The 15,016-nt window shown below is 42.8% G+C and overlaps 1 protein-coding gene across 1 annotated transcript in view; it reads right to left on the reverse strand.

The window, feature by feature from the left end:
- Positions 1-15,016, reverse strand: part of wake (ankyrin repeat and fibronectin type III domain containing protein wide awake) — a 569,524-nt gene that overhangs the window by 150,025 nt on the left and 404,483 nt on the right. The window contains exons 7-8 of the mRNA XM_080271688.1: positions 7,907-8,129; positions 6,970-6,990 (exon numbers count right to left, since the gene is read on the reverse strand). Of these exons, the coding sequence (XP_080127814.1) occupies positions 6,970-6,990; positions 7,907-8,129 (244 nt within the window). The remainder of the gene's footprint in view (positions 1-6,969; positions 6,991-7,906; positions 8,130-15,016) is intronic.

Here is a 15,016-nt window from a genome sequence, read left to right on the forward strand (position 1 = left end):
AACACGTGCAGTTTGCAATGACTGAATATTTTGTATTACGTGGTGCGCAAAGCGAATGAGATAAAAGTGAGACGAATGCTTGCTTAACTGATACTGTAATCTTAACATGCATAAAAGAGAGAGCCTTTTACAAGATACGGGATCAACCATCATCTTCACCATCATCATCATCATTATCATCTTCATCATCCCAGGCAAAACGAAAACAGAAGTTGAAAAAATGAGGTAAAATAACAGTAGAAAGGAAAGGCAAAAATGAACAGTCCCGACAGCCACTCTTTCCTGAACAGTCTTATCGATGCCTCTTGCATGGACGGTCGGTGGAAACGCAGGCGGAGGGAGCGTCTGTCGGAAAGGTGACGTGAGGGAGAGAGAGTGTGAGTCAACGTGAAGGGCGTGAGTACAGGCGTGAGTGAGGGGGTGAGGAGGGGAGGGGCAGTGAGAGAGTGGGTGTCTGACTGCCAGTAGCGTAGAAGGCGGGACAGCTTCATTATCTTGCTTGTAGCTCTACCCGACTCGGAAATGATATCAAAGAGTCGTATTTGTTGTGAAGACACGACAGTCTTGGCCCCACTTGGATCCCCTTACCTGAAGAGGGTCCAAGCCGGGCCTACACTGTTACATCTTTACAATAAACACAATTTCAGTGCCATGATATAATTCTTTTACCAGACTCGCCTAAACTTGGCCAAAATCTTTGCTCTTTGGCCCGTTCTTCCTGGCTTAGAAAGGATTTTATAAAAACACTTAAGACCAAAATGGTTAATCATGATGTCCATCCTGATTGACATACCAAAGCTGGGTGTCAGGTAACAGATGATGGATATGCCTCTCTGGGGAAGCTAACGTGATCTGGCTTATATTCATCCTTCAAGCACCATCACTTACACAATATAGTATTCCCCGGCTCAGAAGGATCCCTAGCACCTTTTCTTCAAAGACCTTGGTATTAATTTTTTGCAGGTTATTTATGTAATCTATGCCGATGTCAAGAAGACTTAAATGGCATACAAGAGAACAGTAAGGTGTGGTACAGAAAATAAATCGCTAAGGAAGAGGCGCCAGATCTTTCAAAGCTTAGTACCAGCATCATTCAAAGCTAAGATAGAAGTGCCAGACATCCTTCAAAGTCGACAAAAACACGGTCCACAGTCATGGTTGAAGTCTGGACGAGTCGGGTAGAGCTGAAATCAAGGTGGTGGAGTGGCCGGCCTCTGTAACTACGAGTACTGGCGTGCAGCCCTACAGGACGCACACAACATTTCCAGTATCATAAAATACAACATTAATGAAACATAGGCGTGAGGGGATCAGTCAAAGCTAACGGGACGGACATATATAGTAAATAACATCTGATGGGAACAAAATAATAATCAAGGAAGAGTTTACGTGAGATCAGCAAACCTAGCATAGACAACATTGGTGGGGACACAGTACATATAGTTTATCACATCTGAATAATCCATGTAAGACATCACACAGATAAGAGGATTAGTGAAGAACATAATCCCGCCCACACACATCATTCACGGGAGAAAGAGTTTAGATATGGGTTACTTGCAGTTCAACACACAGCCACATTCAGAAACAGTCATGCCGAGGGTCTAAGCCACGAAACAAGCCTGGTTTATTTGTTCTTACTACAACTATTATTATTTTAGTAACGTAGCTCAAAAAACTCGTCATTCGCCATATTAGTAAATTCTGTCACAGCCGCTTACTCGGTCTCAAACATAGGCGAAGCTTCCCAAGTACAGTGTGTGCTACCGCTGAAAGATATGTGAATGTGTTTGGAAATGTCTGCAAATAAAAGCGTGGAAGAACCTGAGAACACAGTGACGTTCTCGGATATAAATGTAGCTGAGCTTCCTAGGCATGTGCTAACGATGACATACGTGAACGTCCTTGAAAATGTCTGGAAGAAAGCATAGAACAACTTGAGATAGCAGTGACCACGGCATGTGAATTTTATACCTTGGTCGTGACTAACACTGACATAAACTTGCAAATGGACGTCTCCAGCGTCCGCCACTAGTCTTACGAGCGATTTTTTTTTTTTTTTTTTTTTTTTTTTTTTTTTAAGGGGGAGGGGAGGAAGGGTTAGGAATGTGTTGCATGTCAATAGGTGTATGAAGGTTTCGACTTTATCATCAATGGAGGCCTGAACACAGACAGTGACGTCATAAAACGCGTGAGACCCTCCAAAACACCAAGGCTAGTTTGGATAGAGATACTTCCACCGATTCTGGGGAGGTTTTACGAGGAGACAGACGGCAGTGTTCTGGGCGGCATGGGAGATTTTGCAGTATCACTTCCTTAGCGATTTGTTTAACATATTACACCTTTTTACCGTCTTGTACGTTACTGATCCAATTTCAGGCCAAGTTAGAGTAAAAGGAGTATAGCACATATATGACCTAAAGACATCAGGATATACTACCGAGGGGATAAATGTAGGCGGTCGACTGTGTGTGTGCATAGGATGAAGGATGTGTTGCGTGCGGTACACTATACGTATAACTGAGCACTGTGTCCCTCTAAGCAGCGTGAGCAGTAATCCCTTCATGTCGCAAGATAAAGGATCATTTTCCAGTTGGTTTGGGGGCTTTCGTAACCCGTCTTCCTAAACCGTACACATGGTGACTCATTATACAACGCTCCGCTTTGACTCAGTCGGGCGATTTCCCGTGTGTTGTGGATGACGGTTGTGTTGGTGTTATCAGTATCTAACCTGCATCATTTATGCACTTCCGACTCTCACTGCCACAGCCACTGAGCCGTCCCCGCAGCTCATAAGATACTGCCACGTCAGTTTCTAAAGGATCGCTGTTCATGGACATTCTGTATATTGCATTTTACACCCTGTGTTACAGACTCAAACTCTGCCGATACTGAAGAGCCATAAATTACTATAGAATACTATCCTGTTATATGCGAAATAAATAGCCAAGGAAGAGGTGCTGCGAAGTCTCTCAGGTCATCGTGGAAACAGCTCAATCATCTAATTACCCATATAACCGTCTTGAAGAATTAGATCGATTTTTGCAAGAAATCTGATCAATAATAAAAGTGAGCAAACCTGGCACCAGGCAGTGTCTCGCGGCCTACAACCAACTGTGACTTGTTTCTGAGTATAGGTGGCTGAAAACACTGATTCGTTACTGTATTATGTGAAGCCTTGGGGTGATGCAACACTGAGAGGACACTGAAAGGGACATTCATCCGAGACGCCACACCATAACACGGTTCCGGTCATTGTGGGTGACCCGTGTGAGGGAAGGGGATAGGGGGTGGGGGGTGGTCCTGGCACGAGGGGGTGAGGGAGGACGGGGTTGTGAAGGGGGGAGGGGGTGACTAATATGACGACACAATGACAGGGCTTCAGGGTTACACCGCTACAACACATTACACAGCGAGAGAGAATATTTTGGACCCATCTCAAAGACAAATTTATCCTACAGTATTAAAAGTTTAGCCTGAAAATTTTAGAATCCACTTCACACACTACCATGAATTAATCTTCTAGTCTTTGGTTCCTTCCTCCTTGCATGAAAAAAAAAAAAAAAAAAATCAAAATACCTAACACATCCTACCTAACGAAAATATCATCCCTCATATAGCATGAAAATTTAAAGGTCATCTCAAAAATCATCTAAGCAGTGAAAAAATGGCCGCAAAAGATCAAGAAAAAAAATGAATGTTTATTTCAGAGCCAAGAACTGTTTGTGTCGACTGTTTTCCTGAATATTTTCCTCTCATTTCAGCCGTGCCTCTGTGGTGTTCATTTCGCCACAACACAGCCGCTTAAAAATGTGACGTGTAATTCCCGCAAACTCGAGGCTGGGTGGACTTTTTACCCGCATGAGGAGGACTGTGAAGGACGAGCGAGGTGCAGTAACAGAGGCACCGCTAGTCATGTCTCATTTGCCTGACTATTAATCACTGTTATCGCTAATGATGATATTTGTTGCCTTATTTAATCCTCACCTGCCTTCCTGCATTAGTCGCTGTTGTATTTTTTTCGTATTTCTTTTGAGGTAAACGAGACAGGTAACGAAATACAGTATGTTGGAATAATCGTGACTTTTTGAATACTCAGCCGGGACTGAAATTAGCAGAAAACCTACCATCCGTTCAAGCTTTTCTGGCCTAGAAGCTCCACCCTCCTTGTAGCTGACTAGTCTATATTACATTACGAAGGATCAAGGGTCTTCGTTACCATCGTTATTATAAACGTCCTCTATCGTTACTGTCAATCTCACATCACCCACTCACGGCTCAGGATTCAAGCTGGGGGCGTGGCTTAGGTATGCCCAGCCATAACAAACGGACTATTGCATGATAATCCAAAATACCCCGTCCTTCACACCCACGCGGGACAATCTTGCTCCTCGCTCTAAAATGGTACCCCCTAGACACGCACCTCCACAGCCTCACGAACCCATGAGCTAGATGAAGCATTTTAGTTTTATTTTTGGTTGATATCCACTGGTGATTTTACATGGTCGAGGAAAAACTTTTGAAACTCGAGAGGGTGGATGCAGTTTTCGTGCTTCACTATGCGATGTTGCACCATAAGCTGGATAGAACACTGTAGGTGGCAAGAAGAGAGAGAGAGAGAGAGAGAGAGAGAGAGAGAGAGAGAGAGAGAGAGAGAGAGACTTCACGGTGACTGAAAATAATGAACTGCAACAGAGACGTGTTTACAGTATGAATTATTTATGACTTTATGAATATGTGCATTGGTGTATCTTGGTGGAATGGCCGGGGGAGGAGGGGGGGGTCAGAGTTCAGGACAATGGAACAATCGGAACAATACTGGAGTGAAAGTATGACAACAACAACAAAAAATCTATTATTTTAGATAAGTAGAACGGTCAGGATACTCTTATGTACTAGCATAAACACAGGAAATTAGGTATACTGGGGAGATTCCTAAGTATACTAGGATATACAGTAGATATATCAACGTAGGAAGATAATTCAAGATACATAGGACATAAAAACACAGTTATATGCGAAGTTTAAACGTCGTACACTGATAACGAATTACAGTTTTATCGAGAGTTTTACCAATACTGATAACGCAGTACACGTGACACCGAACACCGAGAAACCTGGACTCATCCGAGGTAGTACTTGGATAGTAAAAGAAAGGAAAATATGAGCACAAAGTAATGGATAAAGAAAGAATGATTAAAAACGAGCAGATTAAGTATTCAAGCATTAAGACAGCACGTAAGAAATCACAGAAGAAAATATGAGAAAAGATTAATGGAAAAAGATTAAACAGGCGATCGAAGGAAAAACAGGTTAAAGGAGGAGAGCATGAAAACGACGAGCAGAGAAAGTTATAAGAACAGGTTTAAAGAAAATGATATAATAAACAAGCAGAGGTAAGGATAAGCGCCTTAAGAGATAGAATAGACCATGAGGAAAGGCTGAAGAAAGACGAGGATATAATAGACAAGCAGAGGAAACTATAAGAACAGGCTGATGGAAGAGCAGATATGACAGCCGAGCAGAAGGAAGAAGCGCTTCTATAGAGCAGAACAGTATAAAGAAGGCCGGATCACACACACAGGCTTCTCACCACATCACATTCTGGGGCCAGGCTTTAGAAGGCATTAAGGAGACCAAATCAAGCCACCCCAAACATCAATCCGCTGCCGATACCTGATTTTCAATCATTTTCCCGAAACCTCGATGTGTCCTGCCTCGAAAAGGTAATCTCAAGCACTGTGCCGCATACCTGAACCTACAGAACCGGGAACCGACCTCCAGATCTCCGAAAACAAGTACATGTCCCTAGTCACCACCACGCCACAGTCACGGGAGTCAGAATCTGGATGCTGATTCACAAACTAACGGTAATTTTCCTGTCGTAACCATGATTTGTTTTTTGCAGGTAAGGCACGGAAAGGAGAGTCCAAAAGTCTACACACGTAAGTCTACACACGTCTCTTGTCCCTTCTGCAAAATCTAATCATAGGTTACGGCATAAAACTGATCATAACTTTGTGAATTGCAGCCCAGGATTGCTGACCCCAAACTTCTTGTCGCAGAGGAAGGACAGCGAACACTTTCCAGCTGGAGGCACGGAAATCTGGAGTTCGTTTCCTGCTGGTAAAGGTCCTGGGTTTTCTACCAGTGGCTGCATGCTCATGGCTGAATGGTCTATACTAATTTCATAATAATTTCAGATTATTTTTTTAAGAAGACGTTCACCGAAGGCTTGGAAAATATTGTTGAAGTAATCACAAGCAGCAACAGATGCATATATTTAGAAGCACTTAATTTCGCCCCCCTTTGTCTTAAAATACCCTTGGCCCCTTGAGAACAGTACAACGACGGCCTTGCGCCACACCCACACCAACGCACGCCACGACGACCACAGTGACGACAAACATTCTAGATGATCAACAACCACTGTGCGGGGCCTCAGCGTTCTGCTGCCCACACCGACTGCATCACCATCAGCTGGGGTGGATGGGCGTGCGGCTTATCCAACTTCAGCACTGTAACTGTAGATGTATATGGTATTCGGAGATAAAGAACGAAATTTTAGATCTTTACCATGACGTGCGAGTGAAAGAAGTTATGTAATGCAAATCTGTCAGTGTTAGTCGGTTAATAATATTCATTTATTTTTTTTCTTCATGTAGAGAGCTACATGCGGCATCTCCAAGTATGTTTTATCTAATCTGAGAGCAACCCTGAAAATTACCATGATATGTCTCTATAATTTCCTGAATGGGAATGAAAAGCAAACGGTAGATGTTTAGGTGCCAAGATTCTCAAATATACGATAAATGAAAAGTATGGAAGACGTGATACTTTCTAAACTTTTTGCGGTCAAGAAACAGGGCTCCAGAACACTGAGGTCCCGCGGTCTATACGAAAAAAAATAATATATAAAAAGACACTGGTCAGCACACGACATCCACACACACGCTGAAATCAACATACCACTTCCTTGCCCTGAACCGCCTTCCATTTCATCAAACACAGGAGGGAAATATAAACCACATTAAAAATCATCATAGTAGCCAAATAGACCTTGTTGACACCTACGCGCTACATCTCTAAATATTTTGAAAATTTTTGATGGACTAAAAGAATCAATATATTTACAGTAGTTCATCGATCAAGAGATTAAATTTAGTGACTAATAAGAAAAGTTCTCTGATCTGATCAGTATAAAAACAAACTAGAAATTGCAATGCTAACTCTTGGTAAAAAATGGGCTGAGATGGGAGCACACAAAAAACGGAGACAGTAAGGAAGGGGAAAACGTGGATGTGAACACGTATGGGGGACTGTGGTAATCTCGACGTGGCCAGAGGGTTGTAATAAATACCTCTTCAGTAGACAAGTAACAGTGGAATCAGAAGTAAACATGAATGTGAAATGGTACACGAAGTAAGCAGTGAGTTAACGGCTGACAAAACACTAAACAGTTGGGTATAGTTAATTCAGATGTATATTTATAAAAATGGAACTGGAGTGTAAACAGATAATCACAGAAGTAAACACGTGAATCCACTAAAACATTAACATAGGGTTGTGGTTGACTTAGAGGTATACTGATATAAAACACGGGAACCTCACTGTTAATTAATCCTCTCACCACGATGACGTATTTTTAAGTACTCTTGCTACCTCCACACGATTTTATTTAACTCTGAAAAGACCTCTTGCAATGATGGAATTACTTAAGACAATATCCATCCCCTCCAGTTCGAACAATCTTCCTGAGCACAAAATCGTCCGGAGACATCAAAAACAGAGAACAAAAGACGTCCTCGGGGTGACAGGGCTATTTACAGCGAGAGTGACACAGGTAAACATAGGATTCCACAAAGGGGTTCGGGTAATTCCCAGGTAAATCCTTGGCCGTGTTTACCTCTCCAGTGAGTGCGTCCGCCTCCTGTAGGACTCCTCGCCGCTCCTGCTCGTGTCCTTAACCAGCAGCCTGGCGATCCTACCAAGCCCCCCCGAGGGTGCTCCTGCCCCAGGGACCTTGAGGCTGCCCGGGGACCCTCCAGAGCTGCAGGGGGATATGGCCAGCCCCTCGCCATCACCCAGGGACAGGCGGCCAGGGCTACCACGCTCTCCGCCGCCAGACTCTGCAAGGGAAGACAGGAACATCAGTACAGTGACGACAGGACGATGATAGACACGTAAGAAATTTAGAGAAGTTTGGGACAAAAGAACATTCATTACAGTGGTGAAAAAAAATAAAACAGTAAATTAGTACAATGACAACAGGAGGATGTCAGACATGTAGTAAATTAAAAATAGTTTGGGACACAAGAACACTGATAATAGGAAGGTGATAAAAACATAAGAGTGAAGTTAGAATCAAACAATACAGCTTAACATAAAGATAAAAAACTCAACGAACTAAGAGAGGGTTGGAACATTAGTAGTGACAACACAATGGTTACAGAAACATAGTAGTATAAGACAAGGTATGAACATTATTAGACTGAGAACTTGACGGCAACATTTTTACACGAGAACACTGGAACGAGTGAACACAAAAAGTACTACAATATGGAAAACATGTTCGATAGCCTTTTAATTTCGTTCTGAATTCACACACAAGTGACATCATTTAGAACAGAAGAGACCTCTCCACGCAAAGGGTTACACGTGAGGGAAAAAGAACACAAATCCAAGAACACATACAACCAATTTGTATAGGTAAGAAGACGGATGGTTTACACACACACACACACACACACACACACACACACATGGAGGCAGACTGATAAACGCAGGGATAATACATGACGTGCAGGTTTTAAGCATGCAGGAAAAGTAAAGGTGGGCATGGGAGAGGGAGACCGGATTGGAGAGAGGGTGAACTTCAATATGTATGACAAGGCTTTTTTTTTTTTTTTTTTTTTTTTTTCCCCAGCCACCCTGCATAGATGAACTCTGAATTCGGACGTATGGAAACACAAAAACCCGAAAAACATGACGGGAGCCACAGACACACAATGGCTGTCAGTGAAAAAATAAAAATGAGGTTCACACACACACACACACACACACACACATTTAAAGAAGAGGAAGTGAGACACGCGCTCGTGGTGTAAGGATGGCGAGGCAGAAGGAGTGATGTGTAGGGGACAGAAATACAGATCAAATAGGAAGAAAACAAAATGAAGTAGCACAGACGGATGAATATGAAAACTAAGACAGAGGGATGAGTTTGTGGCAGTGTGAGGGGTGATGTGAGTGAGGCATAAAATAAAGTGAAACAGAAATAAAGAACGGTAGAAATTAACGTGGGGTTTAAATAAATCTGAGACAATAAAGACAGATGGAGGAAGACGTTAAGAAAGAGATATGAGTTAATGGTGACGTGAAGGGGTGAGTCAGAGGAAGTGATGTGGGTGAGGGATAGTGCTCAATGATGGTAGGAAGACATGCAAACCACTACACACACACACACACACACAAAGCGCTCGCGGCCATTAGCTACACGGGATATTATGAGTATGAGTCAGTCATGTAAAAATACAATTGCCCTAAGTGAGATAATATACCACTCTCTCTCTCTCTCTCTCTTTCTCACACACACACACACACACACACACACACACACACACACACACACACACACACACACACCATACACTAGCATCATAAATTCTTGTTTATGAACACCCATTATCATCACCGTCAAGCATAATACATTTGCCTCTAAACATTTATAAACTGCTCCATATTTTTATGACGTTTTGAGAGTGAATGACCTGTGGATGGAGGTGTGATTTATTTATTAAAACTGGCATCATCATCATCATCATCATCATCATCATCATCATCACGACGATGACGATGATGATGACGATAATGATTAGAAGCAAGATTCTGATGATGATGATGATGATGATGATGATGATGATTACTCCCAAATGATCATCAAGTAACTCACACAGCGGACATTAAAATCTACAGATCAAAGGCATTTCATCAGATTACTGTCATACCCAGATTACCTGATATTCACCTTTTATACAACATTCACAACCCATCCCACCTTTCCACTATCACGATCGCCACCTTCATCGTCACCGTTACTGTTATCATCGTCACCGTTATCCTTATCGTTATCATGTTTTTGTGGGCCCTATGAACAGCAGGAACCAGGTCGTTTCAGGTGGACAGTCACAGAGGTCTTTGGTGAGGATTTGTGAAAGGTGTGTGTGTGTGTGTGTGTGTGTGTGTGTGTGTGTGTGTGTGTGTGTGTGTGTGTGTGTGTGTGTGTGTGTGTGTGTGTGTGTGTGTGTGTGTGTGTGTGTGTGTGTGTGTGTGTGTGTGTGTGTGAATATCAAAGGCCAGGTGAAGTGCCACACATAACCTTCTCTGCCTCAGAGGTGTGTTCTAAGCTGATTCAGGAGACGTGGCGGAAGCTATGACCTCCTCGATTTGAAAGGGACAACAAAAGACGTGTTATCATTGAGGGAAGAAGAGAGGGAGGTATGGAGGGAACAAGGAGAGATGAAGGGAAGTAGGACTTGGAGGAAGGGGGGAGAAGAGAGGAGGGGGGAAGAAGAGGAGTGGGGGAGGATGAAGAAAGAGAAGAAGGGGGTATATGACAGCTAAGGAGAAAGTGCGAAGAAGTGGAAGGGAGGAAGGTAAAGAGGGAAACAAACGACGTGGAGAGAAGAGGAAAAGTGGAGTGAAGGGGAAGAGAGGGAGGGATGAGGAGAGAAAGAGGAAGAGAGGGGGAAAGCAGGAAGGAAGGGAAGGACGAAGGATGGGTTCACTACTTATAATATCCAGGACATCAGGAGGTCGCTTTTATGGAGAGAGAGAGAGAGAGAGAGAGAGAGAGAGAGAGAGTCATTAACACCATAAAAGACAATATGAAGACGCCCGATAAAAAAAAAAAAAAAAGATACCGAGTTATCGAAGGGGAGAGTTTAAAAAAAAGAAAAAAGAAAAAAAGCGAGTTGCACTAATGAGGTGAGGTGCGGAAAAATGAAGGGGGTGTCAGCTGGAAGGGAGGATGCTGAGATTAGAGGAAGATCAGGCGTGAATAATGACACACTGGATCAGGATTAGGGAGAAATCTGGGAGAATTCAGATTTCTTCACGTCAGATTAGGTTAAGTTAGGTCAGGTGAGGTTAACTCAGATAGGGCTAGGTTAGATTAGGTTAAGTTAGGTTTGGTTTGGTTTAGTTTGCGCTGAGTTGGGCTGGGTCAGGATAGGAATGGCTGGGTTGAGTTGGGCTGGCTTGGATTGGGTTGAGCAGGGATGGGTTGGGTTGGGTTGGATTGGGTTGGGTTTGGTCCGTTTCGGCTATGTTACGCAATGTTACGTATCTTATGTTACGTTAGGTCCAATTGCGGATATATACAAACGAGGCCAAAGGTGAAGAAAGGTACGGATAGTGTAGAGAAGGAAATGAAAAATGGAGAATACGATGGATGTGATGGATGGTGATGGTAATGGACGATGATACCGAGGATGAAGCTGTTATTCTGCAACTAATTCAAGCCCTCAATTTGCTCTCATTTAAGCCCTTAATTTGCGTGTATTCTAACCCTTATCTTGCCCTTAACCTTGCCTCATTGTACCGCCCTTATTGTAGCCCTTAACCTTGTCCTTATTGTACCTCTTACCCTTGCCCGTATTGCTGCCCTTAACCTTGCCCTTGTTGTAGCTAGCTCCTACCCTTGCTCTAACTGAAACTAAAGCACTGCAGACGCTCGCTCTTCTGCCTTTGTGGTGGTGCTTAATATAGCATTTAATCTCCTCTGTGTGTGTGTGTGTGTGCAATATGAAAACTCCCAATGTAACAAATGCCACCCAACAATTGCTTTGTTGCAAAATAATTTTTTTTTTTCTTTTACGTATGATAAACGGTCAGGGGTCTTCAAACAGGGGTCAGCGAATCCCCAGGGGTGTACATGACTTGTGAAAAATTAATACAGAATACAATAATTTTACTAAAAGAATGAGTTTCCATAAACACGCGTAACATTCACAATCACATAATTATAATACTTGTTGTCGTGATTAAATAAATGCCAATTCAGCAATACTGCAACAGGTAGTGTGTTTCCAGCACACAGGGTAATGGATTAGTGTTAAAGGAGTACTGTTCTATATCCAATGCCTTATTAATGAAGGTACGCGTTGATCTTCCAAATACTCAGCAGGATTCACTGTAAGAAAAAATTAGAGAACCCTTGATTAACTCTTTCATCCTTTATTCTTAAGTTCCTGCTACAGCCAGACGATTTTATTCAGCAGAGAGAGACTTTCTGAACTGGAAGGGCTGCCAAGAGCCTTAATTTACTCCTGCAAGACTGGAGACGTTTCCCAAGATGAATAAAACCACTAAATTCTCAGTACATAAAAAATAAATTAAATAAAAAATGACGTTGCCGGATACATGGCGATAATATTCGATTTCATTTTTTCCATTTATAATTCTCTCTCTCTCTCTCTCTCTCTCTCTCTCTCTCTCTCTCTCCTGACCTCACGTGCCTAAACTCTCCCCCGTCTCCTTTATCTCCTCTACTTCCTCCCTATCTCCCCTCTTCACCACAGCCTCCTTCACCCTTTCTCCTCCCCCCTTATCTGTCCTTACCCACTTTAATCTTCCTTTGTATTCACCTCTCCCTCTCTTCCTAAATTCCTATCTTCAGCTCTTCATTCATTCTTTGTCTTTACCGTCAGTTCGTTTTATCTCCTATTTTTGTACATTAATTCCATCACTTACGTTCCTCTGTTTTCTTGCGATCTCTTATTTATTCTTGTCTCATGTTATTCACTTATATTTATCCTTCACTCTGTTCTCATTTTTGTAATCAGTTTGTGTCCTCTCTAGTCTCTTACGATGTCACACCCATACCCACACACACACACACACTCCAAATCCCATACCCCAACCCCACACACTTTTTCAGTCCCCTGATACCAGTACAATCCCTGCAATCCTTTACCTAAGTCCCTCCAACCCTTTACCTAACTCCCTTCCCAACGCTCCCTTAACCCTCCCCTCTCCAGTACCCAGTAAAATGCAGTGTGTGGACAGCAAAGGTCAGACAGCCGGGGTGTTTTACTAAAGAAGATAGTGTGTCATATATCACGTCACACCGCCACCACCACCACCACACCTGTCACGAACACACCTGCTGCACCTACTTCTGTCACGTACACACCTGCTGCACCTACACCTGTCACGTACACACCTGCTGCACCTACACCTGTCACGTGCACACCTGCTGCACCTACATCTGTCACGTACACTCCTGCTGCACCTACACCAGTCACGTACACACCTGCTGCACCTACACCTGTCACGTACACACCTGCTGCACCTACATCTGTCACGTACACACCTGCTGCACCTACACCTGTCACGTACACACCTGCTGGACATACACACCTATCACGTACACAATTGCTGCACCTACACACTTGTCATAGACTTGCTGCACCTCACACCTGCCACATACATACCTTCTGCACCTAAACACCTGTCACGTAAACACCTACTACACTACCACATGTCAAGTACACAGCCAATACACCATCACACCTTTCACGTACACACCTGCTGCATATACACGTCACGGAGACACCTCCTGCACCTACACCCCTGTCACGTGCACAGCTGCTGTTCATACACAACTGTCACGTACACACCTGCGTCTACACACGTTTCACGTACACACCTGCTTCATTTGCACACCTGACCCTCCACACTTGTCACCCTTCACACCTGTCCCTCCACACTTGTCAGCTTTCACACCTGTCCCTCCACACTTGGCACCCTTCACACCTGTCACCCGACACACCTGCCCTCCCACACCTGTCTCCGTCTCACAGCAGTCCCACACCCTGTTACATTCATATTTCACCTTTGTACATACGCCTGTGTCAAGTCTCATGCTTCCTTCACTCCCCACCTGACACTCTCCCGTCAACATTTACTTTTACACATTCATACACATTTTTTTCTCATGCAGCCATCCAATAGTTTTCATCTACTCCTACATTCATTCGACAGAACATCATTCTCTTACGTGTTTCCGCACCAAATCTTATATCTTAACGCTCTTTGGAAAATAAATTCGTTTAACAGTAGCTGGAAGAGGATACTAGAGTTATCTGGACCATGAAAAATATTATTAGTTAATTTTTCAGAACCATTAAAGGTCAAACTGAAGAATTATATAGGGTGATTTACTAAGCTGAGACCCCTATTAACCCCAATATATATCAATATGGAAGGATTATACAGAGTGATTTATTAAGCTGAGGACCTCAATTAATCCCAATTATATAGTGATTTACTACGTTGAGGACCCAAATTAATCCCAATTATATAAAGCGATTTACTAAGCTGAGGACCCAATTAACCCCAATATATATCAATATGGAAGGATTTAAATGAATTACAAACTTCAGCCCAAATCCGTCTGCCTATCAGGATTCATTTTTTCCCCGACCTGCTTCCATGTGAACTCTCTTTCCTAGATCTGTTTCCCCCTGAACTTCAACCAAGGGCAGTTAAAGTATTTTTTTTTTCTTTTTTTTCTTTTTAATGGGGGACACCTGTTATCTGATGTGTCGATTGTTTAATTTGTTTTCCCTTCATCTGATAACCTGTAAAAAAAAAAATAAAATAAGATAAAAAACTTTATTTGAAAACGTCCCAGATATTTTGAACTTGAGGTGTGTGTAGATTATTAAATTTTTTTCCCTTCCCCCGATCATCAGTAAAAAGAAAGAATGAAAAAAAAGAAAAAAAAGAAAAAAGAAATACACTGAATTTGAGAAACTCCCTGACATTTTGACCTTCCAGAAAGACATGCCGGAAATAAAATGCTGCTCTCCAATCGGTGCGGGGCCAGCAGGTCAGCCCTACTCGACAACTAACAATATTTTAATTCTCCTGTTTTAACTCAAGATTTTTTGTCCTGGCTGCAGGGCTACCTCAAGAAAATAAGGATATAAAAAGAAGCTTCGCACATCTG

This window comes from Coenobita brevimanus, chromosome 47 (genome assembly GCF_032717465.1).
Source record: "Coenobita brevimanus isolate Jiangsu-jjx chromosome 47, ASM3271746v2, whole genome shotgun sequence".
Taxonomy (NCBI): Eukaryota; Metazoa; Arthropoda; class Malacostraca; order Decapoda; family Coenobitidae; genus Coenobita; species Coenobita brevimanus.